This window comes from Cornus florida, unplaced genomic scaffold (genome assembly GCF_030987335.1).
Source record: "Cornus florida cultivar Cherokee Brave unplaced genomic scaffold, ASM3098733v1 CherokeeBrave_3.0.0_Hap2_Chr02, whole genome shotgun sequence".
In the NCBI taxonomy this organism is placed as follows: domain Eukaryota; kingdom Viridiplantae; phylum Streptophyta; class Magnoliopsida; order Cornales; family Cornaceae; genus Cornus; species Cornus florida.
Genome location: NW_026775572.1, coordinates 85,769,170 through 85,795,351, shown reverse-complemented (window position 1 = coordinate 85,795,351; position 26,182 = coordinate 85,769,170). Strand labels below are relative to the sequence as shown.

At 36.0% G+C, this 26,182-nt stretch overlaps 1 protein-coding gene across 1 annotated transcript; it reads left to right on the top strand.

Moving 5' to 3' along the window:
* Positions 1-4,454: 4,454 nt before the first annotated feature.
* LOC132295413 (uncharacterized) lies at positions 4,455-25,147 on the top strand. The gene is made up of 7 exons (XM_059793686.1): positions 4,455-4,689; positions 4,774-4,849; positions 4,962-5,023; positions 5,122-5,273; positions 20,620-20,830; positions 22,236-22,408; positions 24,845-25,147. The coding sequence occupies exons 1-6, from the start codon at positions 4,687-4,689 to the stop codon at positions 22,401-22,403; spliced, it is 672 nt and encodes a 223-aa protein (XP_059649669.1). The 5' UTR covers positions 4,455-4,686; the 3' UTR covers positions 22,404-22,408; positions 24,845-25,147.
* Positions 25,148-26,182: the final 1,035 nt, after the last annotated feature.

Sequence of the window (26,182 nt, the reverse complement as noted above, 5' to 3'; positions counted from 1 at the left end):
CCTTGCATTCAAGGAAGGAGAAAAGATATCTAGTGTAAAGGCACAATCCAAGAGTGGTGCACGCGCATGGGTTCTAAGCTAGGAGATCGAAAAGCCATATATGTGTATATATACATACTATGCAAAGGTCTCAAAATGGGTTTCATCTAAACCATGGTATTAAAGATCAATTTCAAAAATATAATAAATAAATAAGGGGCAAGCAAACGACCGCGACATCAAACAATTATATATATGGGTGAACCTGTGTTGAAACTACTAGTGGGTGTCAATGCAACTCCGACAATAATGTTTTTTGCTTGGCCGACTACTTCTCCAACACCGAAGCATAAATTATGTCAAAGATTAAATATGATGTCAAAACGAGTTTGTCATCAAACCATGACAGACGTTGAAAGTGAAAGACATGCATGCATTAAAAGGCACAAAGGGAGAGCAAAATGAGTCTTAATGTTGTAGAGAGAGAGAGTTCAACAATAAAGCATCTTCTCTCTTAAAAATGATATGCAAAACGGGCCTTGCATGCCAATGGATATCACTTGGATGGTATGTATAAAAGTAGCAACAACAACCAAAAATATATATATATATATCATTCATGAAATTATTCCAAACCATGAATCACAAATGACCCAAAAAAAAAAAAAAAAAAAAAAAAAGTTTCCAATGCAGAGATATCAAAATGAGTTTAACAATTACTACATATATGATACTTTTGTAAGGGAGTCGTACACTATCTAATGTTGCCGTTTGGAAGCACGAACACTTCTACTAAGGAGTTGTCATATTCATGTAGCATACTCCTCAAATACGTGTCGGACACTTTATATACGTGTTCATAAATAAAAATTAATTTTATTATTTTAGACACTTTGCCGACACTTTTCGAACCAGTAATCTTGAAAATAATATGAATATTATCATGATAAAGTAATGAAATAAAGGTCTGTGCCCGTGTATGTATCTTTGTCCGTATCCGTACTACATATAATTATGTCGGTGAACCTTTGTTGAAACTAAACACACACACACACACACACACACACACACATATATATATCATTAAATACGTACATATCTATTTATTTATTCATCTATGTTGTGTCAAAGAAATGTAATAATTAATTTGAAGAATTTTGGAATTTGAAATTTGAAAGAATTAAATGATAAGAATTTTCTGAAGTAAAGTAACAAATAATTATAAATTTGCTTCAATAATAATAGAGCTGTTAGAATAATAATTATTTTTTCTTATTATTAGAATCATAGCTTAATTAGATTATATAAATTCATTTTTGGTATTTTGCCTCTTACCTTTTATACAAAAATCTCCCCTCTTTTTACCTATATTTGGGTCTACGTTAGTTTTATATGTCAAAAATAAATTAGAGAGAGAGGGAGACTAAGGATGGCAACGGGGCAGGTTTGGCTAAACCTTACTCTGTCCCGTTTGAAAATCCATTGTACCAACTCCGCTCCTATTTCGGGATGGGTTTATAATTAGTATACTAACCTCGCCTCTACTCCGGCAGACAAAATATCGACTCGATCTGCTCCGCATACTCCATTTAATTACGGGGTGGGATGTGTTATGCCACTTTTATTATTAAGTAAAAAAATAAAAAAAAAATAAAAAAAAATAAAAAAAAAATTAGTCCAATGTGCTCAAATTGAGTTGATAAATAAGATGACCCAGTTTCTAAATTATTGAGTAGTGAATATTAATATATTAATAGAGACTTCCAACAAAGTAACAATGTTCTTAGAAATATTAAATATATATTTTTTATACCATATTAAAATTTTAAAGATACATATACATTCGGGGCAGGAGCAAAACGGGTTTATCAATAAATCCGTCCCCACACCAAATTCGTTTGGGGTTTTCAATTATTTTATCATACTCCTCCCAAACTCATTTAGAGAGTTACCAAATTCACCCTAATAGAATGGAGTGGGACGAAAACCCGCCGAATAGAAAGAAATTGACATCCCTAAAAGAGAGATAAATTAAAACACTAACCTGAGAATACTTTTTAGTCCAAAATATTAAGAGTGATTCAGACCAAAGAATCCAAGATACCCATGATCGTATATTGCATTCCTAGGAACCAAGAGAAAAAAATGAATGGAGGGCAAATTTACAATCTTAAATCCAACCAAAAATTCATGCCTCCAAAAGAAAATGGAGTACAATAGAAGCTTTGATAGTTGATTCTTTTTAATAGTACATAAGACGTGAATATAAAATCAATTAAGCATTGACTTTATATTTATGCTCCATTCGTTAGGAATGAAGTAAATTGGATGGAAGTGAGAGAAGAATGGAAGGATAAGACATCCTTAGGGAAGAGATTATGAACTTTCCTTGTTTTGTTCGGTTGAATGGAAGAGAAAAGAAGAACCTACCAAATTCTACCAAATTCCTTTGTTCGTTGTGAAAGAAGGGAAGGGAGAATTTAAAATTATTTTTATCATTATACCCTTCATTATTTTATTTTTTTCGGTAGATAGCCATCATCTTTACTACTCATTTAAACAGTACCATTAATTTCACTCTAATTTATTGTTTGCATTAATTATATATATATATATATATATATATATATAATCATATTTCATCATGAATAAAAATAATATAAAAAAATGTATCCCACCATCTACATACTTCGTTGAAAAATATTATCCTAGTAGAGTCATGTCAAACTAAAATTCTTAATTTTAGCCATTTGCATTGAACACTCAAAATTATTTGCACCACTAGTTGTAGTCTTACACTATATGACAATACTAGTGAAGTGAGTACTGTTTTTAGAACTAGGTGTGAACATGGAGTTTTTTTTTTTGGTTCTAAATATGTTCTAAAAAAATGTTTTATGACATTGTATGGTTTTTTATGTAAACTGTGTATTTTTTCTTCTGAATCTTTTTTTTTTCACTAATAAGGAAATTATCTTTTTTTTTACTAATAAGGAAATTATATAACAAACAATCCATATAGTAATTTAATATTTGGAAAGGATAATATTGTAATTTAATAGTTTTATAATAGCTCCACTTGTTTTCTCTCCTGTCTTCCGCCCAAATTTAGGCTGATGAAAATTTGTAAAAAGGGAAGGATAAGACATCCCTCGTATTATCCTTTCCCTCCGTATCTCCTTCCTACCGAACGAAGGAATTTTGTTCCTTCCTTCCTGTTATCTTTCCACCCCTCTTTCTTCCTTCCTACCGAAGGATGTGTGTCGGTCTCTACCATGTATTAAATTTGTGATCATGCTCACGAATTTATTTAATGTGTATCATATTAGAAATCCATGCTTTTGAAAGACTCAACATTTGACTTTATTCACAAAAAACAGAAAAGAATACAAGGACATTAAAAATATGTGTTTTCAAGAAATCTTAGATTGATTAGAACAATGAACTTTTGATCCATTTGGAGAATTGGAGAACTTTTAAAAGTTCAAGATTAAAACTTGGAGTTTTTAACTCTTCTAAAAGTTCAAGATTAAAACTTGGAGTTTTTAACCTTCCACTCCTGTTAAAATTGTTCTCCCTTCTTCTTCTAAGTTATATGCTTTAGGGCTTTTACATGCAAATGGATGGTTGTGTTACAACATGGGCATCCCATAATACCACTTTTAAGTTTTGATCACGTGCAGTATGTGTCATTTGTTAGTATTTGATAAATGGGTACACCTTTCTAAAAAATTCTTTACAAAAAAAGAAAGTCAAAGTGATTGAATCTTCGGTGCAAGGACTTCAATGACTGATCTTGAATCAGTTGCTACAAGTATTCTCCAAATCTTTGAGAAATGAAGAAAATTTGGATTGATTTTCGATTGAGGGTTGTGAAAGCTTGATCTCAACCAATTGGTTGAAGGCTTGAAGAGGATCGACACTTGTAAAACATGCTTGCGATTCTTTGTTTCAAAGCTTCAAAGATGGGATGTTCTCAAAGCTTGAAGTGTTGGATGAGTGTAAAATCCAGCATAATTTCAATGTTCATTCTCAAGTTTTCCTTAATTCTCCCCCTTCACTGCTCTATATATAAACTCCATCAAGGGACAAAACGGTAACTTTAGTCACTTTTGATAATTATTTCCAAATATATATATATATATATATGTATATTAAGAATAATTATTATTTTATTTAACTAATCACATTTTCAAATGGGCCTGGCTAGCTAGTTAAACAAATTGGCCCAGTAACAATTTTGGTTGTCCATGACCTGTAATTTGTAGTGGGTTTAGGTTGTCCAACTTACTGGCCCATGTTATAATGTGGGCTAAATTGGTGATAAGCCCAAATTGTACCTTGAAGGCTTGAGCCCACCATGTAATTTTTTTTAGTTTCCTCTTTTACAAATTGCCCCAATTGATGAAGTCTCGGATATACACCTGTAACTTGTCGAAAATATTTTACATCCAAACGGAGCCCTATAATTCTCTAAACATTATTCCCTCTCCTCCAAGGTTTCCCTTTCCTCTCCCACGTCATCTTTCTCGCCTGCCAAACAGAACATAAAAGGTTTTTTTTGAGCTATTAAAAAGCAATAAGATACGTCACAGAGGAGTCTTGTGCGTCCCTCCAGTACCATATTTGATGCAAGGCTTTTTGTTTTCTATCATAAATTCGTAATATCAAAAAGCGCACAGCGAGTGAGACTTCGAAAGTTCAATTATGGTATATTACCCATTGTATCCGTAATTTTGAACTAAATTTTTCCTAGGGCTTTTGGAAATCAATTCTCGACTTCTGATTTTGCAGGAGGAATCGAAAGAAGAATTCGAACCGCTTTTTGATTACAGTCGAGTTCAGCCTCTCGACGTCGTATGTCTAGACGGTTAGTTTATTCAGCTCCCATCTCTTTCTCTCTCTTTCTCTCTCTCTATCCATATGTACATGTTCTGTTTATGAATGATTTAGCTTTGATTTTCCTTTTTAAATTTTTTCAGACGATTGTTCAGACTCGTCCCCAGCTTTCTTCCCCAAAAGGAGGAAGATTTCCGATTCTGCAGTATGATCGGCTTATTTTCATTCTACTAAATTAAGTTGTGGTTGTTTATTGGAATGTGGTTTCTTTCTGTGTTTGATTTTGTGGTTGTTACTAATTAGGTTGAGAAGGGAAAAGGGAATAATGGGGATGTCATAGAGATCATTGACAGTGAAAAAAAGGAGGATGAGGAGGAGGATTGGTTGCCTCCTCCTCCCAAGGTTTCTAGTGACAGACAAAAGCTTGTTGAGGATAGCACCATAAAGGAGTTGAGGTATACCCCTCTCTCTCTATCTCTGCACTATCGTACGGACCCAGAAAATTATTTGAGGCGGGGGTGGCCTTAAATAAAAAGAAAATTTTTTTCCAAGCTTATCATAATGAGTAAAAGAATTTTAACATTCATTGATAATTTTATTGAGTATTATATTCAATGTCAATGTTGCAAGCAAATAAAGTACCGAATGCACCTAGTAAATTTTTTGTTTCTATTATCTTTTTCTTTTCTTTTTTTTTTTTGTTTCCTCCCCCCTGTAAGATCACAATTCCTTTTAATCTTTCAAACTTGGTTTTAGTCTTAAATTGATCATCAAGTGATCATGATAGTAACTGAAGAAAATTCTTTTGAATAAAATGAGCAATAACCCCAAGGCCAAGGGGTTTAGCTCAAGTGGGTAAGAACTTGGCCGGTGCCTCATGAAGCATCAGGTCTAAGGTTCGATTCCTCTTGGGTGCAAACAATTCATTTGGGGGTGGGGGGTGGGGGTGGGTTTTGAGTATCAACTAGGAAAAAAAATAAAATGAGCAACACAAATTAGCTTTTGTTTTTCAAAAGTAGGGAATGAATCATCCAGAAACAAGTATGTCATACAAAGCAACAACTAAATATTTGCTTCAATAAAACGACTATATAGCCCTTACAGTTTCATATCTGCAGTGGAATAACACAATTCAACATGATAATAGAAAGAGTGATTAGGTTAGAGCCAAAATATTTAGTGGGGGCATATTTTATAGTTGATATTTTCATAATTTGAGTGGGGGCATATTAAATTTTTTTTTTTATAATTATAATGGGGACGAATTTGAAATCTTACAAAATATATGGGGTATGATAGAACTAAGAAAAAAATTCTTCTTGCATACGTGCCTGGTCACACACATTTGTCCACTTTGGGACTGAAGCCCTCAACCATCCATTTGGAAGGAGGAGATACCACTTGGGCAGTGGGACTCTCTATAGGAATTACAAGTGTATTCTTCTTTTTGTTTCACCTTGGTTTTAAGGGTTTAGTTGTTAATGTATACCATTTCAATCTTTCTGTCAAACAACTGGTATTTCTACATTATACTGCTACAATGTGAATGTTTCGATGTGCAGTTAATTTCTTGAAAATAATGATTTTTCTAAGATACGTCACATGCGTGGAACTCAATATTGTACTCCTTATCTTCCAGTTCAGAGTCACTGTAGAAATGACTTCACAAAAGAAAGAAAAAATGTCTCACACTATTTGGAGATTGAAATTCCAATTTTTTTTTTTTTTTTTTTTCCATAGCATAGAAGGAACGCAAAGAACATTAGATAAAGAGAAGGAAGTGGATGGAGAGGAGAGAAGAGTCACTGTAGAAATGACAAGGAATAGACAGACTGCAAGGAAATTAATGTTTTCATAACATTGGAAGAGCTGGAGAAATTATATGGGATGGCAGTAATACAAGAACATAGTAGATGTAAAGGGGGAGTGGCAAGAAGAAGATTCTAGGATTTGATAAATCCCAGGAACTTCTATCTTTATCCATTTCAAGAGTAGAATAACAAAAGGCTGCTCATACACTGTTCAGGCAGCTTGTATAAGGAAGGAAGGAGACCATTGTTTCTCTAATACTCTCTCTGTCTCAAATTAACGTCTTCTTGAATAAATTCAAACTTTAAAACTACATTGAGACTTTGCTTTTGACCAAAGTCTTTCTGAAGTTATTCTTGTAAAAGTAGGGAAAAGTATCAAGGTTTAAGAAAACTATAAATACTTTATGTTGTGAAAGATGGTTAGGATGGGAAGTGAAAAATTGATGTTTTGACTATTTCATAGTGAAACATATTTTGGGACACTAAAATGGGAAGCAAGACATTCAAATAGACATCGCTATCACTGAGTAAGTACATGATTAACATGCGAAGAGTGGTTAAAAGGGCACATGTCCTACAAACGGCATCAAAAATAGAAATTGGAGCCCGAGTAGCAATTTTGAACTAACACAAGGATAATTACAAAAGATCATATTTGACTATTGACATTGCCTTATATTCTTATGCACTTGGAAATGCTCTTCATGTCGTTAGCTTGTGGATAGGTATAAGAAATTGGTGGGATGAAATTTCAAAAATACTCACCTCCTAGTGGGAAAAGGTAATCAACATGAAAATGTTCAACAAGGAAATGTGTTTGTAACTCTACAAATAGGTACCTAGGTAATGGGTTGAGACTTGTGAGAGTGAGATATGTAGTTACATGAGGGAGTTGATGGTCAGTAGAGTAGGAAAAATACCGGCGGCACGGTCCCACGGGTAGTGAGGAGACAAACTCGTGGAGTGTACATGGTGAAAAAGTATGCACTCGGTGTTGGTACTCTACTGTTGTAATATCTCTACGAATCGTAGTGGAATCCCTTCACATCTGTGGATGTAAACTGGTTTTGGTCAAACCATGTTATATCTTGTGTTTGTGTGTTATTGCTTTGTTGGCTTTCATTGGATCTCAATGTTTATGTGCTTCTGCTCCCCCCCAACAAATTGGTATTAGAGCCGAAGGTGAAGAAGATTTAGAAAACACAAGGAGTCTCAACGAGTGGTGCAATAGGTTTCAGTTGCAGGCTATGTTATATGGACTCTTCAAAAGTAGTGAAGTACTCGTGTCAGACATGTTTTGCTTGGACATGGGTATGAGATATGTGTCCAATACTTTTAGTTGGACATGTACTTAAAAAGCATATCCAGTCATTCAATTATATTATATTATTACGTTAAAATGAGTTAAATGTCTATATTGAACATTATATTAGATAAAAATATTACTTTACTCTAGAAAATAAAATAAAATAAAATAATTAATAAAATGAATATTTAGCCATGTTCGTGTGTCCATCTGTTTAGAGATTTGACATGTCCGACGCATGGATGCATACCCGTGTTCGACACACGTAACCGAGTCTGTGTAACATAGGTTGCAAGTAGAGTCATTCGGCTTGTTTGGTCGTTGTTAGAATGTTATATATATATATATATGTTGGGCCATTATGTAATTACATTATATTAGTAGGCCCTTGTGTTATTAAGGAGGCTTGTATCCCTTATATAAGCCTATATAGGCTTATTTAGTAGTGTGTCAGTGAAATATATATACATTTGTTCTCTCTGTTCTCTCTATCTCTCATGATAAACAACATGGTATCAGAGTGGGTTGTAGTTGTGATTGCATCTGGGTTGGGTTGTTCTTCTACAAATGAAAATCAAGATCGAAGCCAACTCTGTTCTTCGCTGAAGATTTGGTCGTCGTTCTCAGATCTGACTCGCTGAAGATTTGTTCGTCGTTCTCAAATCTAACGCCTTTCGTTTTGCTGGTCGAGGCTTCCTTGGCTGTCGCAAGTTGCAGAAGCTCCATCATCGTGATCCCTCTCCGTTCCGTTGTTAGATCGCTGTTTTTTTTGTTGTTGTTGGGTTGTCGTCACCGCTGCAGGGGCTAGGGTGTGTACTAGCCTTGTTTTTCCATTGCGAATCTCGGGTGCTGGAATTTCTTGTCAGTGGCAGAGTTCTGGTTCTCGCCGGCGTTGATTGTGAAGGAGAAGGGTGGTGTTTGGCTGCAGGAGTGAGGCTATTCCAACCCTGGTTTACTAAACCTGGGATAGTTATTCCAACCCTGGTTTCGTAAACCCGGGATAGCCCAGATTCGGCCCGTTTGACCAGATCCGATCCGAGGCCCGATCCGTTTGTCCAGATCCGACCCGTTATCCGGATCCAACCCGCTCGTCCAGATCCGACCTGTTCTCGGATCCGACCCGTTTGCCCAAGTTCGGCCCGAATACCAATTCTGCTTCATATTTTCTTCTCTGTTTTGCTGGGTAAGACATGGCCTCCACTTCAGATTTGTTTTCTCCCACTTCTGGTCTTCATTCTTCCATGACTTCTGTTAAACTCAATGGGAAGAACTATATACTGTGGGCTAAATCAGTTAAAATTTTTCTCAAAGGTAGAGGCCTTGGTAATCATCTGACTAAAGAGAAACTCAAGAAACTGATGCTTCTTTTGATGCATGGGAAAAGGAAGATGCTCGGATCATTTCTGTGATGATAAACAGTATTGAACCCCAAATTAGTACAACTTTACTTTATTTGGATACTGCAAAGGAGATATGGGACAGATTGCAGCAACTGTATTCTGGGACAGGTAATATCACTCGTGTTTATGAGCTTTGTAAGCAGTATCTTCATCTTAAACAAGGTAGTCACAGTATAGAAGAGTATTATTCCAAAGTTATAGGCATTTGTGAGGAGCTGAATATGTATCAGCCCATTACTGCTGATGTTCGCAGTATGCAACAACAACGTGAGGACTTTAATGTTGTTCGTTTTCTTACTGGTTTGTCCTCAGTTTATGAGTCTTTTCGTTCACAGATTATGGGCAGTCCCACACTTCCATCTCTTGCTGATGTGTTTTCTAGACTTCAGCGCGCTACACTTGTCAGTGATACCTCCACTTTGAATACTGGGCAGAGTGGTGAGCGTTCAGCATTGATTGTTTCAAAGGGTGAAAATACTGTTTTCCGTGGAGGTCGTGGGGGACGCTCCACGCGTGGCGGTCGTGATTCACGGGGAGGACGTGGCCGTGGCGGGGAATCACGAAAATGTACTCATTGTGGTCTTTCTAATCATACTGTGAATTTTTGTTGGGACCTTCATAGCAAACCATCTAGTTATGCAAATCAAGTTTCCTCCTCTCCGAATGATGTTGCTTCTGGATCTCATAATGTAGCTGAATCAGATACGGTCCCTGTCTCACGTGATGAGTATACTCAGTTTTTGTCTTATAAGCAAGCATCTAATTCATCTTCCACGGCTACCTTTGCCCAGTCAGGTACTGCACCCACATGTCTATTATCTTCCACTCGCAGTCCTTGGATCATAGACACTGGAGCATCCGATCATATGACTGGATGTTCTTCTCTTCTATCTGATTTTAATTCTATACCTCCTTCTCAAAGAGTTACCCTTGCTAACGGTTCCTCCGCTAAGGTTTCAGGTTTGGGGACAACTCAACTTAGTGATTCCTTGTCTCTCTCATCTGTTTTATATGTTCCTCAGTTTCCCTTTAATTTGATGTCTGTCAGTAAGCTTACTAAATCTCTTCAGTGCTCTGTTACATTTTATCCTACTTTTTGTGTGTTTCAGGATCTCAAGACGAAGAAGACGATTGGTACGGGGAATGAAGTTGGTGGCTTATATTACTTTGATGTGGCACCTTATCCTGTGGCTCTTTAGTCTTCTCTGTCTCCATTCCAGTGGCACTGTCGTCTTGGACACCCGTCACTTCAAGTTTTGCAGCGTCAAGTTCCTAGTCTTAGTAATTTGAAATTCTTGTCATGTGAGGTTTGTCAACTTAGTAAGCACCATCGTGTGTCTTTCAAGTCTAGGGTTAATAGTCGCGTCTCTAGTCCTTTTCATTTGGTTCATTCAGATGTATGGGGTCCAATAAAGCATTTTTCAATCAATAAATTTCATTATTTTGTGACATTTGTGGATGATTATTCTCGCCTGACTTGGTTGTTTTTAATGAAAGATCGTTCTGAGTTATTTTTAATTTTTCAAAAATTTCGAAAAGAAATCAAAACTCAGTTTGGCTGTCCAATTCGTATTTTACGTTCTGATAATGTTAAGGAATATTCTGCAACCCCTTTTGATACCTATCTTAGTGATAAAGGAATTATTCATCAAAATTCATGTGTTTATACTCCTCAACAAAATGGAGTTGCAGAACGTAAGAATCGACACCTCTTAGAAGTAACCCGTGCTCTTTTGTTTCATATGCACATGCCTAAACGGTTTTGGGGTGATGCTGTTCTTACTGCCTGTCATCTTATTAACCGTATGCCGTCATCTGTATTAGATGGCAAATCTCCACATTCTATTTTATTTCCTGATTCTCCTTTGTTTTCTCTTACTCCTCGAGTTTTTGGCTGTGTCTGTTATGTCCACAATCTTGGTCCTGGTTTTGATAAACTTGACCCACGTGCCACAAAGTGTGTATTTCTTGGATACTCTCGTTCTTATAAAGGTTATCGTTGTTATAGTCCTGTTTCTCAACGGTACTTTATTAGCGTGGATGTGACCTTTTGTGAGTCCGTCCCATATTTTTCAGATAGTGATTCAATTCTTGATATTACTTCTGAGTCGCTTCTTCCTGCGGTTCCACATCCCTCACTTTCTCTTCAGCCTAGATCTCCTTTGCCTGCCCCGTTACAAGTGTACACTCGAAGACCAAAGCCATCTGCTGTCGTGCCTCCTCCGTCGTCTTCAGAGTCTTTGCATCCAACACCTTCCACTGTGTCTGAATCCTTGCCTATTGCACTACGTAAAGCTCCTCGCTCCTGTGTTACTAAACATCACATTGCTCAGTATGTCTCTTATAATTCCTTATCGCCATCTTTCTCATGTTTTTCCTCTCAATTGTCTACTACATTTGTTCCTAAGACTGTGCAGGATGCTTTGTCTGATTCGGGCTGGAGGAAAGCCATGCAAGATGAAATTGATGCTTTGCATCAGAATGATACGTGGAATCTTGTTCCTTTATCTCCAGGTGTCAAACCAGTTGGTTGTCGCTGGGTCTACATTGTGAAGTATCTTCCAGATGGGTCCGTTGAGCGGTTAAAAGCTCGTCTTGTTGCCAAAGGTTATACCCAGACTTATGGTATTGACTATGATGAGACGTTTGCCCCTGTTGCTAAGATTTCTTCTATTCGTGTTTTGATTTCTCTTGCTGCTAATAGACATTGGCCTCTGTTTCAGTTAGACGTTAAAAATGCTTTTTTGCATGGTGACTTAGTCGAAGAGGTTTATATGGAGCAACCACCTGGGTTTGTTGCTCAGGGGGAGTCTTTTCACACTGTTTGTCGCCTTAAAAAGGCCCTATATGGATTGAAACAATCTCCACGGGCTTGGTTTGGACAATTCTCTGAGGCAACATTAAAATTTGGTCTTAACAGATGTCAGACTGACCATTCGGTATTTCACCAGCGCACTAAAGCTGGCTTCATCTTTCTTGTTGTATATGTAGATGATATTGTGATCACAGGTGATGATTCTGAAGGTATTGCTAAGTTGAAGTTGTTTCTGCAATATCGATTCCACACTAAAGACTTGGGTAAACTTAGGTATTTCTTGGGTATTGAAGTTGCTAGATCCAAGAAGGGTATAAGTTTATCACAACGAAAATATGTGTTGGATTTATTAGAAGAAACAGGTATGTTGGGTGATCGCCCGGTTGATGCTTCTATGGATTCGAATACAAAACTTGTGTCTGATGAGGGTGATCTATTTAATGATCCGGGCAGATTTCGTCGTCTAGTTGGGAAATTAATTTATCTCACTATCACTCGACCTGATATTTCATATGAAGTTAGTGTTGTAAGTCAGTTTATGGGAGCTCCTAGAATGCCACATTGGATTGCTGTTCTTCGGATTATCCGATATCTCAAGCAAGCTCCAGGTGTTGGGTTACTATATAAATCAAATGGTCATCTCAGGGTGGAAGGTTTTACAGATGCCGATTGGGCTGGTTCTCCTTCAGATAGGAGATCTACTACAGGTTACTGCACATTTGTAGGAGGCAATCTTGTTACATGGCGAAGTAAAAAGCAAACGGTGGTAGCTCGATCTAGTGCTGAAGCTGAGTATAGGGCAATGGCTCATACTACTAGTGAGTTGACCTGGATACAACATTTTCTAAAAGAACTTGGGTTGACAGTCGAAGTTCCTACTCCATTGTTCTATGATAATCAAGCAGCAGTTCACATTGCCTCAAATCCTGTGTTTCATAAGAGGACCAAATATATTGAAGTTGATTGTCACTTCATTCGAGAAAAGATATTGCTTGGGAGCATTTCTACTCCATTCGTGAAGTCTGAAGATCAATTAGCTGATATGTTTACCAAAGCATTGGGTCATAACCGGTTAAGAACTATCTGTTCCAAGCTAGGATTATTTGATATATATTCTCCAGCTTGAGGGGGAGTGTTAGAATGTTATATATATATATATGTTGGGCCATTATGTAATTACATTATTTTAGTAGGCCCTTGTGTTATTAAGGAGGCTTGTATCCCTTATATAAGCCTATATAGGCTTATTTAGTAGTGTGTCGGTGAAATATATATACATTTGTTCTCTCTGTTCTCTCTATCTCTCATGATAAACAACAGTCGTAAAGGTCAAAAAATCGTGATGGGTATATGGCATGGAGCTCAAGTAGTTAAGGTGGAGCCGTGGAGAATCACAGTTTTGCGGGAGGATTGCTATACCTTGGCATGCAATCCGAAGAGTAAGAAGGAATTGGCTCCTTGGGTGAAAGTCCTTAAATCAAACTGAGGAACTGGCTCCTTGGGTGAAAAAAAATAGGAAAAAAAATAAAATGAGCAACACAAATTGGCTTTTGTTTTTCAAAAGTAGGGAATGAATCATCCAGAAACAAGTATGTCATACAAAGCAACAACTAAATATTTGCTTCAATAAAACGACTATATAGCCCTTAAAGTTTCATATCTGCAGTGGAATAACACAATTCAACATGATAATAGAAAGAGTGATTAGGTAAGAGCCAAAATATTTAGTGGGGGCATATTTTATAGTTGATATTTTCATAATTTGAGTGGGGGCATATTAAATTTTTTTTTTGATAATTATAATGGGGACGAATTTGAAATCTTACAAAATATATGGGGTATGATAGAACTAAGAAAAAAATTCTTCTTGCATACGTGCCTGGTCACACACATTTGTCCGCTTTGGGACTGAAGCCCTCAACCATCCATTTGGAAGGAGGAGATACCACTTGGGCAGTGGGACTCTCTATAGGAATTACAAGTGTATTCTTCTTTTTGTTTCACCTTGGTTTTAAGGGTTTAGTTGTTAATGTATACCATTTCAATCTTTCTGTCAAACAACTGGTATTTCTACATTATACTGCCACAATGTGAATGTTTCGATGTGCAGTTAATTTCTTGAAAATAATGATTTTTCTAAGATACGTCACATGCGTGTAACTCAATATTGTACTCCTTATCTTCCAGTTCAGAGTCACTGTAGAAATGACTTCACAAAAGAAAGAAAAAATGTCTCACACTATTTGGAGATTGAAATTCCAATTTTTTTTTTTTTCCATAGCATAGAAGGAACGCAAAGAACATTAGATAAAGAGAAGGAAGTGGATGGAGAGGAGAGAAGAGTCACTGTAGAAATGACAAGGAATAGACAGACTGCAAGGAAATTAATGTTTTCATAACATTGGAAGAGCTGGAGAAATTATATGGGATGGCAGTAATACAAGAACATAGTAGATGTAAAGGGGGAGTGGCAAGAAGAAGATTCTAGGATTTGATAAAACCCAGGAACTTCTATCTTTATCCATTTCAAGAGTAGAATAACAAAAGGCTGCTCATACACTGTTCAGGCAGCTTGTATAAGGAAGGAAGGAGACCATTGTTTCTCTAATACTCTCTCTGTCTCAAATTAACATCTTCTTGAATAAATTCAAACTTTAAAACTACATTGAGACTTTGCTTTTGACCAAAGTCTTTCTGAAGTTATTCTTGTAAAAGTAGGGAAAAGTATCAAGGTTTAAGAAAAGTATAAATACTTTATGTTGTGAAAGATGGTTAGGATGGGAAGTGAAAAATTGATGTTTTGACTATTTCATAGTGAAACATATTTTGGGACACTAAAATGGGAAGCAAGACATTCAAATAGACATCGCTATCACTGAGTAAGTACATGATTAACATGCGAAGAGTGGTTAAAAGGGCACATGTCCTGCAAACGGCATCAAAAATAGAAATTGGAGCCCGAGTAGCAATTTTGAACTAACACAAGGATAATTACAAAAGATCATATTTGACTATTGACACTGCCTTTTATTCTTATGCACTTGGAAATGCTCTTCATGACGTTAGCTTGTGGATAGGTATAAGAAATTGGTGGGATGAAATTTCAAAAATACTCACCTCCTAGTGGGAAAAGGTAATCAACATGAAAATGTTCAACAAGGAAATGTGTTTGTAACTCTACAAATAGGTACCTAGGTAATGGGTTGAGACTTGTGAGAGTGAGATATGTAGTTACATGAGGGAGTTGATGGTCAGTAGAGTAGGAAAAATACCGGCGGCACGGTCCCACGGGTAGTGAGGAGACAAACTCGTGGAGTGTACGTGGTGAAAAGGTATGCACTCGGTGTTGGTACTCTACTGTTGTAATATCTCTACGAATCGTAGTGGAATCCCTTCACATCTGTGGATGTAAACTGGTTTTGGTCAAACCATGTTATATCTTGTGTTTGTGTGTTATTGCTTTGTTGGCTTTCATTGGATCTCAATGTTAATGTGCTTCTGCTCCCCCCCAACAAATTGGTATTAGAGCCGAAGGTGAAGAAGATCTAGAAAACACAAGGAGTCTCAACGAGTGGTGCAATAGGTTTCAGTTGCAGGCTATGTTATATGGACTCTTCAAAAGTAGTGAAGTACCCGTGTCAGACACGTTTTGCTCGGACATGGGTATGAGATATGTGTCCAATACTTTTAGTTGGACATGTATTTAAAAAGCATATCCAGTCATTCAATTATATTATATTATTACGTTAAAATGAGTTAAATGTCTATATTGAACATTATATTAGATAAAAATATTACTTTACTCTAGAAAATAAAATAAAATAAAATAATTAATAAAATGAATATTTAGCCATGTTCGTGTGTCCATCTGTTTGGAGATTTGACATGTCCGACGCATGGATGCATACCCGTGTTCGACACAGGTAACCGAGTCTGTGTAACATAGGTTGCAAGTAGAGTCATTCGGCTTGCTTGGTCGTAAAGGTCAAAAAATCGTGATGGGTATTTGGCATGGAGCTCAAGTAGTTAAGGTGGAGCCGTGGAGAATCACAATTTTGCGGGAGGATTGCTATACCTTGGCATGCAATCCGAAGAGTAAGAATGAATTGGCTCCTTGGGTGAAAGTCCTTAAATCAAACTGAGGAACTGGCTCCTTGGGTGAAAAGTCCCTAAATCAGGCTAGTTGCAAAACGGGTACGTGGGTGGAAGTCCCTAAAGCGATTCGATTTGTGTGCAAGATTGAAGCTGCAAAAGAATTGTCTCGATGGAATTTGAGCCAAGATGGAGAGTTTTGGAAATTGTCTCTGAAATTCTAGTTCAAACAGGTTTCTATTTTAGAGTTGTATTTAATTTCTTGTTAGGCAAGTATTGGGCTCCAAGGAATTGTAATCCTTGTGCAATAAGGAATTGTGTTTGTAACTCTATAAATAGGTACTTAGGTAAATGGTTGTGACTTATGAAATTGAAAGAGATGTAGTCTCATCAAGGAGTTAAGAGGTTGTTTATGGTTCGGTCTATGTTACTTAGACTCGGGTACGGGTGTCGGACATGGGTGCGCGTCTAGAGGTCAGATCCATCTATCTATAAAATTATGGGATACTTGGACACGAATTAAAAGTGTCCAAAAATAAGACACGGGTACTTGGACACGACATATGAAATTTTAAAAAATGAAAATAATATCGATCACATATATATATAAGAAAAAAAAGTAAGTTATAGCTGTATTGTACAAGGGTTAAAGTAAATAAGGAAGTTTAAATTGTACCCTTGTACAATGAGCTGTAATATATATATATATATATATATATATATAAGTTACAGTTCACTGCGCAATGCAATACCGGTGTACAACTTAAATGTCTCTTATACACACACACACACACACACACACATATATATATAAAGAAATATTGTGGGCTATAGTTGTAACCCACTAACCCATATATTAATATGTTTTACAACTTACGGGTTACAGCTATAACCCATAAGCTGGGTAATATGTGGTGACGGTGGAGTGGTGGGTTACATGCGCTGTAACCCACACCTTTTGGAAACTTGTTGACAGTAGTTAAATATGGTCAGGTAAAAAGAATATAAACTATATTATATTGTACCAGCGTGAGTAATAGGCCCTTTTAGGACTGATTAACGCATGGAGAAGATGCCCAGTGAAAAGCCACGCTCGTGACTATTGGAGGATAGTTCCACATTGTGTTTGGTAGTGCATCTGGAGAGAAAGGAATAGCAGAAATTTTGAAGGAAAGGAAACATCTGTGGCGACATTGAAAACGCATATACTTCGTTCTATTTTCTGTTATGTGAAATGAAGCGATTGCTACTCGACTAATGACTTAGTTGATCTTTTGGACTCTATTGGTCCTTAGGTTCCACTTTCGTTTTTGTATTAGGGATGCGTTCCCCTTTTGAACGTTTTTCTAATCGATTTTTATTTATTAAAAAAATAATAATAATAGGCCCTTTTAGTCGTCGTCTTCTTCCAAACCCCAAGTTCCTAACTAGATGGCCAAACCACCATGAGCAAGCTTCCTTCAAAAGTCGTGTGCAATAGGCAAAGTTAAGGCTTCGACGCATATCTTGTGTCCGTGTCCTTGTCGTGTCGAACACCCTGACCGGAGCCGGCATGTCCATGTAACACAGGGGTCAGTAGAGTAGGAAAAATACCGGTGGCACTAGTAGCGAGGAGTCAGACTCGTGGAGTTGTATATGGTGAAAAGGCATGTACTCAGATTGGTACTCTACTACGAAGCACAAATACTTCTACAAGAGTGACGTACGCTTATCAGATATGTGTTGGATACCAATACTCGGATACTTGTGGATACTTGTTCGATACTTCCTAAACGTATTCATAATTTTATAATATATGTTTTAATTTCTAACACTTATCCGATACTTGTCAGACACTTTAACTGCGGATCTAAGCGTCTTAGATACTTTATAGCACAATTTTAACTAGTTTTGACATTAAAATGTAACTTTTCCAACAATAATATTGGAGTATAATTGTTAAGGAAAGTTTGAAATTTATTAAGTGATGACTGGGGTTGCTTGTTTTATGTGCTGTAACTTATGAAACAAACTCCTATATTATATTAACGATTGCATTTAGATTCGTAATAGTTTAAAAAATTGACCAAAAATTAATGTTTCGTATATATGATTATATATATATATATATATATATATATATATATATATATATTAATTATCATCGTATCCTACCGTATCCATATCCTTTTTTTTTTATTTAAGAGTGGTCATCTCACCATACTCGTATATTGTCGTATCTGTATCCATTATCCATATTTGTGCTTCCTAGGAACTCTACTATTGTAATATCTCTATGAATCATAGTGGAATGTCTTTTCATCCGTGGATGTAAACTGGGTTGGTCGAACCGTATTATATTTTGTGTTTGTGTGTGATTGCTTTTTTGGCTTTCATTAGATCTCTATGTTCACGCGCTTCCGCTGCCCCCAACAGATACTCTTCATTAGTTATCCACTTCCATCATGTCCAATAGGGATGTCAAGTACAAAAGTCATTTTGGAAAACACTTTGGACACCAATTTGAAATCTTACTTTGCATTTTGTCTTCAAAATGACAAAAAACATGAGATTGTTGAGAATCTGAGGAAGTTGATTCATTGTCTTGTGGGAGCACATGCCGATTTTGACAACTCATTGTTGCCTCTTATGGGGTACGTATATCATAGTTTGGTCAACTGATAGCTATCCTATTGAGATTATACATGAATCATAATTTTCTTCCTCGCCAGTCCATTGACCTTGTACCTATGCCTCCATATTTTTTGTTCATTTGAATTTCTTGATTCCTTTGTTTAGGTTGTCCATGATTTTCATGCCGATATGAGATGACAAATTGTTTTGATTAATAAAAATTATGAATTTATTGTTCATGCTCATATAAGGAATCAGAAATTTATTGAAGGAGATTATGTTAAATTTCGTGTGCCACCACTACCTTATCCTTATGACTCATTCAAGGCATCGCAAGCCCAAGTCATTTGACATATCTGCATCACTCAAAATTCCGGACCTAATGCATATTTATTTGACTTGCCATCAACTAATAGTATTAGTCCAAATATTCATGTGGAGTATTCAATTCCCAACCGAGGTACCTTTGAGCCTCCTATGTTGTTAGCTTGTGTTTCTCTACAGGTGGAATTTCATTTTCTTCATAGCAATGTTTGTTCTGTCATCTTGTCTATGCCATGGTATTTGGATTTGGTGGAAGATGTTCTTGACAATCAAAGTGATTGTGGAAGGAAGGCTTATCTAGCTTCAAATATCGCGTGAAGGACATATGAGTTTTGTCCTGACTTGAACTTTTTAGATGTTCTTCTTAGTCGGGGAGAATTGATGGGGAACGAGATATGATTCTCACACGAGTTGCAAATGCTTTAGCATAACTTTTGGAGAAGAGGGAAAGTGAAATAAAATTAGGGATTTTAGTAAATAAGTGTTTTTATTTATGCTTATTGTTATTTTTTGTAGTGTTTGAATTTTAAGATTATTTTGGTATTTTTATGTTTTAGGGATTTTAGAGTTTGCTTAATAATTTGCCTATATAAAGGCTCCTATGTAAACAAACAATTTAGTTGTTGATTATTGAAGAATATTGTGAGTTTGAGAACTCTCGTGTATCTTCATCTCCCTCGGTGTTTTTGCTTTTGTCAATCCCTCTGTCTATCCAACCTACCAATTCACTCTATCTCCTCACCCCTTTCCTCTAGTCTCATCCCATCTTCTCATTCTCACCCCCTTCTTTCATTCTTTTTCTAACTCAAAGTTACGACAAGCCTATCTGTCCTGCATCAACATGTATCATAGCCTTATTTGTCCTACATCAATGGTAATCTAACATGGTTTCTGAGTTTTGATCCAGGGATGTCTTGGATGCAAGTCTCCTTCTCTGCATTTATTCCCCGGTTTGGTGTGCAAGTTTGCACCTGTTACAATCTTACTTTGTTTTGTTTGCCTCACCACATGCAATACTCGATTGCACATGAGGGAGAGTGTTGGTGCTTGATATGCATTGTTAAGACCCTTCTCTAATTTTTTTTTTGATTAGTAAGACCTTCTCTAATTTCGTCAGCTTTCCGAGAAGATATTAGTTGACATTCCCAAATTTGAGACCTCTGGTTCCTTAGAGATTACCACTTACAACTCAACTTCCGGTGAGGATTGTGTTTGAGCTGTTGGTTATGAGTTGTAACTATTAGTCATGCAAAGTGATTACCACTTACAACTCAACTTCCAGTGAGGATTGTGTTTGAGCTGTTGGTTATGAGTTGTAACTATTAGTCATGCAATGTGTTATTAATCTTTATGGGTTTCAAAGTATTTTAGTTTAGTATATGTTGCAAATATCTTTGTTTTTCTCCTAATTTTTCATGTAAATGTGTTTCTTATCTATAGGTTAAAGAAGCAGGAGCTGGTGTCATTTGCCCAATCTGCTGCAGATGTATTTCGAGCTGTTGAAGAGTCCGTAAAAAAAGAGTTTAGTACTTCAGTGCAGTCTTCCATGGAAAATGTCGCAGATCATCCATCAAAATCTTCTTGTGAAAGAGCTAAAATAATTATTTCCATCCAGGACAAGGAAGAGCTTAAGCAATTTCGTGTGTACATGGTATATATTTTCGTGCATAAATTCAGTTCTATTATTATTATCTTTTTTGGCATTATAATGTGTTATAGATTATGTCATGGATTAGCAGATGTTAGAAGAAGTGTGCTTTCCTTTCTTTTAGCCATTTTGAACAAAATTATATAGGGTGACAGTTTATGAATTAATTTGTTTCAACCGCTTCATTAAGGGAGTATTTCAATGATTTTATTGTTTCGTGAATTTCTTTTTATGTAGATATATTATCAGAATTATTGAGATATATGGAAATGAGGGTTATGAATTCCCTAATATGTGTATATTGTGATAAGTAGGAAAATTTGCATTATTAATACCTCTGATTTTTGTGCCTTACTGCCTTATGCTATTCTCAGCTTTGATTAATCGTAATCAAGAAAAGATTAGATATCTTTTCTTCTTCTTCTTCTTCTTCTTCTTCTTTAAATGGGGTCATACTTCATGAATTTCTCAGTCGTAGCCCTTCAATTAAGGTAAAGCTTATGTTTTTATTTTCAGACTCCTTATGAAGCATGGATACTTCTATGAGGGAAGTGCAGCAGTATTGTGTTCATGTCAGATACTGACACTCCTCGGATACTCATCCGATACTTCCTAAATAAACCATAATTTGAAAATAATTTTTTAACAAGTTTAAGAGGACTTCGACCACATATTCCATACTCATCAGATACACTGAGTTGCATATCTAATGAGTCTTGAACATTGCCAAATAACTTTCCCAGTATAATATCATAGTATACTTGTAAAGAAAAGCTTATATTATCTTTTAAAAATATTGAGATATATATTATAACTAATTTAGTCTAAAATTTAACCATGTAATATCATAACTAATTTAGTCTAAAATTTAACCATGTTATATGGCTTTCAGCTTGTTTGTCATAAGTTTTTTAAAAGGAGATGTTAGTTACACTATATTATAACATGACAAACAATTATTATTTTAAATGTGTACATAGATTTACATATATGTACATATTAATTTTAATACAATATACATACATACATACATATATATATATATATATATATATATATATATATATTGACATGTCTCCTATTTTTTAAGAAATTGACAAATTGCTGTATCCGTATTGTGTCTGTATCCTACATCAATGTCCATGCTTCATAGGACTCGACATGTTTGCTGTTGGAGACTTGACAGTTTAAAATTTAATTTTTTCTTGCCACTAATAATGGAAACTAAATGCTCCTCATTCTTTTGTTTTCCATCGGGTTATGTGCCCTATTGGTTTGGTTACTGCACTTAAAGTTCTCTTCTTGTTATCTTTCTAAAAATTTAATTCCTTTTACTCTACTGTTTAAAAACTTGTAGCTTTGTTATCGAGAGTTGGTTTTTTTTTTATCTTTCTTTTTTCTTTTGTAGGATGATAAGTTTGAGCGGCTCTTTAAATCGTATGCGGATAAAGCTAAGCTTGATGTACAAAGGTTGGTTTTTTGTTTCGATGGAGAGAAAATTAATCCAACAGCAACCCCTAGTGGCCTTGGGATGGAGGACGATGACATTATTGAAGTGCATGTTAAGTCAAGCTGATCTAGGTAAGAGTATCTTTAGTTGATGTCGTTCCTCTAGTTTACTCTTGTTCCATTCAATTAGTCCTGACTTTTCTTTTTCTTTTTATTTATTTTTTTTATTTTTTGGTTCCTCTGGGTTTTCTTGAATATCAAGTCGTGTTGCAACCACCAATAGGAAAATTTATACTGATATTTTGAACTATGCTTGGTAGTGGTGGAAGTAACTGAATTGCGTCTTTAGTCTATAACTGGTATTTAAAAGGATTCCTTGCAATGGATGGTTTCAAGGTTCCAAATTACAATATAATACCAACACAAACATCAATATGCTAATTGAATGAGTCATCTTATATAGTTGTGGTTGTCCAAGTCAATGGATGTATCATGTAGGAGCTACTGCCATTAGCATCTGACTTTTCAATAAGAAAGAGAGTGAGGTTGGTGTGTATGTTGTGAATATTAGATTAGATGATATGTTGATATAGAGAAATCCGTGAATATTAGAAGAAATTGACTTTTTTACAGCTGACACTCTAAACTATTTAAAATGTTCAGGGTTAAAAATTAAGTGTAACTTAATTTAAATGGCATTCAATTTTTGTGTGCACGACTGTCCAATTGAAACTACAAGACCCAGCTGATTAAGTTATGAACTTTTTACACTCTAGAAATTATTACTCAGTGAGGCCTAAATGAAGTTGGGGGTCCTAAATGGTCACTTCTAAATGGATTAGGGTTCTTACTTCTTAGATCTCAAGATGAAGACAAGAATGAGGTTTTAATGTTGTTCCTTTATCTCGGTTAATTGGCACTGGCAGTTAATTGGGAGTTCAACAGAAGTTCACCAAAGAAGCAGAGGGTCACTGCAGGAAGATCATCTTGATGATTCCCATCCACAAGATCAAAGAGGAAATGAGGTTTTCTCTGATGAAGACAACCTTTTTAAATGGAGAGTTATTTAATTTACGCTCTTAATCATAAGCCCAGTTGGCTCCTTTATATAGAGCCACTTTGCAATCCAACATAGGGAAATTTTTGGGTACTAGTAAAGCATATATAAAGAATTATTTGAAGAAAGTTTATGAACAAATTCCTATGCGTTTTCTTGGGATGTGTTCCTCCTTTGAACGCTTTCTAATACATCTTTACTTATGAAAAATAAAAATAAAAAAATGTTTATGAACAAATTGAAGGGTGAAAATAGGTATATGATATCTAGATCTATGCAAGTTATAACATGGATATGGGATTCTTTTTTAAGACATATGTAAACATACAAATTATTTTGGAAAGTGGTGTCCTTGTGTGTTTGGTGGTGCTTGATCTATAGAGGTTTTACTGTATTAGGGTTTTTAGGAAATATTGAGGCTAAATTGCAATAAACCCTGTAAACTTTCACGTTGTGCTAATTACACTCCGAACTATTTTTCCAGCCAACAAACTTCTCCATGTTTTCAGATCTTCCAAGTTGGCCCCCTCACTTAAACAGCCTTCTAGTTTCTTTAATTTACAAAGTGTAATTACTAAAGGGCCTTTTGTTATTAATGTTCAAAAGACTAAAATAAATTGAAAATGTGAAATACCGATATGGCCCCATATTATGTTTCTTCTACTTTACTACATGATTGGATTGTCACCATATATTTGTGTATATATATACACACACACGCATATACATATATACAGACACATTTATACATATATGTTTGGTTGTCCCCTTATACTGGGTCTTTTATATGGAATGCTTCAGAAAACTTTGAAGTGTTCACACAATCTTTAATTTGATTTTTGATTGTTAACATTATGTTGCATATTTGTATAAAAGCTGTTCTAGCTGTGCAGGCCTAATGGACTTTGGATAGATCAAATGGAAAACTTAAGGATAAAATGATCATATAAAGGGGGGAAAAGGTTATTAAACTCAAATCATGTGTCACGTGCAATGCATGTCACCATTTTAATGGTTACAGCTCAACAGCCGTTTTGAGTTAGGCCAAACTCGCATTATTTTAAAATGCGGAGGGGTTTGTTTGCTGGAAAAGTAGCTCAAGGGAAGTAATTTGTGATAACATAAAAGTTTGAGGTTTCTTGTTATTTATCCAATTTTTAAATGTAAACAGTGTAGAGGTTATTAAACTGCATAATCGGGAGGGGCAGAATACTCACGTACACGATCCTGCCCCGAACCTATGTTGGGCTCAAACTATTTTTCAATATCCATTTAAATTGTCTTAAGTACCATTTCTATTAGGGATATAGCGGGACAAGAACCGAGCTCGAATTGCCACACCCTTGCTTCAATGTATGACTCGGTCTGAATGGAAATGTTGCCAGAAATATTAAAATAATATGGGTTCTTAAGCTGAAACTCCTCGTCTGTTTTTGATGCTGCAAACAACTGATTATTTGTTAATTTTCTCAGTATTGTATTGGCATTTCTAATTCTCTTATTTATTTCAGGTTGTTGCTTCACCTATGGCACTCGAAATCAGTCACCAATTGCTTTTGTTGGAGATACATAGTTCAGTTGTTAAATACTTTTCAGCGTTTTAGCCAAATGTGTTCTTTGATTTTCAGTGCTCAATTTTTGTGTAGTGTTAATATCGCGAAACTAACTTTTTGAGGAAGCACAGTACTCACAGCACTTTGGTATTCTCCAGTAAATTGTAAATCATCTCTTTCTGAAATTTTTGGGCGGTTAACTGAAGAGCTGTTTGGACGAGCTAGTAGTATTGATGCATTTATATATTTATTTATTGTATATCTGGAAAGATTGAATACCTAGCCAAAAATCAAATGGCAAAGCTCTTAGATAAATATTTTGAACTCTTGCCAATCAGGAATGATGCTGCTGAACAATTTTCTTTTATCAAATGGATGAAAAGCAACACTTTTTAACTTTTTTTTGTTTTACCCATATGCCCTTCAATCTCATCCTCTCTCTATCCACTTCAGCCCTCTCTGTCCGCTCACTTTTTCTCTCTATATTTGTTGCAACTCATTTTCTCCAGCACCATCGCCACCACCCGCTTCCATCTTCACGGCGGCGGCGCCCTCATCTTCCGCCGCGAACCACCTTACTGGTAACACATCCAAAGCTTTTCACCCAAACCACACCATCAACACACCAAATCCAACCGCTCATTGTCAACTGTAAATCTCGTTCACCCGTTTAAACCTAAACAAATCATGAATCAACCAGAAGCCCCATTGCAAACCCTACCACCAATTGGTCCTAGTACCTAAAACCCTCATCCTTCATCAACCAGGGTTGCCCGCAATTTTTTGCCGAAACTTGTCATCATCTTCAACCGACGCCAAACGAGGGCTGCCTTCTTCGGCCAGACGCCTTTGCCAACCATGCCGCCATACGCCACCGCCTCTGTTGCCAATACGCCACCGCATCAAGACCTTGTTTCATTGCGTCTTCTAATTCTTTGCTCTCTTCTAATCATCGTGATTCAGAATTATTTGACAGCAGAAATAGTCCAATGCAACTTTATTTTGTGGTTCGCCGGAGAAGATGAGTTTGTCCACACTTAAATAATAGTACAAAATTTGGAAATAAATGCTGAAAACAGTACATTAAAAGTTGTACATATATATTTTTTCTTCTTTCATACATTGATAGTAGAATTTTGTATCCGGCGATCCCATCTTTTCCGGGGACCCATCTTCTCCAGTGACCCTCTCTCGCTACAATATTTTTTGCACCAGCGAAAATTGATTTTGTAGTTTGTTGGTGATGTAGAACAACTCGCTCACGATTATCTGATCATACAGGATCATTGCAAATCA

Excerpts from the sequence above, each read along its gene's own strand:
- LOC132295413 (XM_059793686.1), top strand. Across the intron at positions 4,850-4,961 it reads CGACGTCGTATGTCTAGACG|ACGATTGTTCAGACTCGTCC; the intron begins GTTAGTTTATTC and ends AAATTTTTTCAG. Across the intron at positions 5,274-20,619 it reads AGCACCATAAAGGAGTTGAG|GTTAAAGAAGCAGGAGCTGG; the intron begins GTATACCCCTCT and ends TCTTATCTATAG.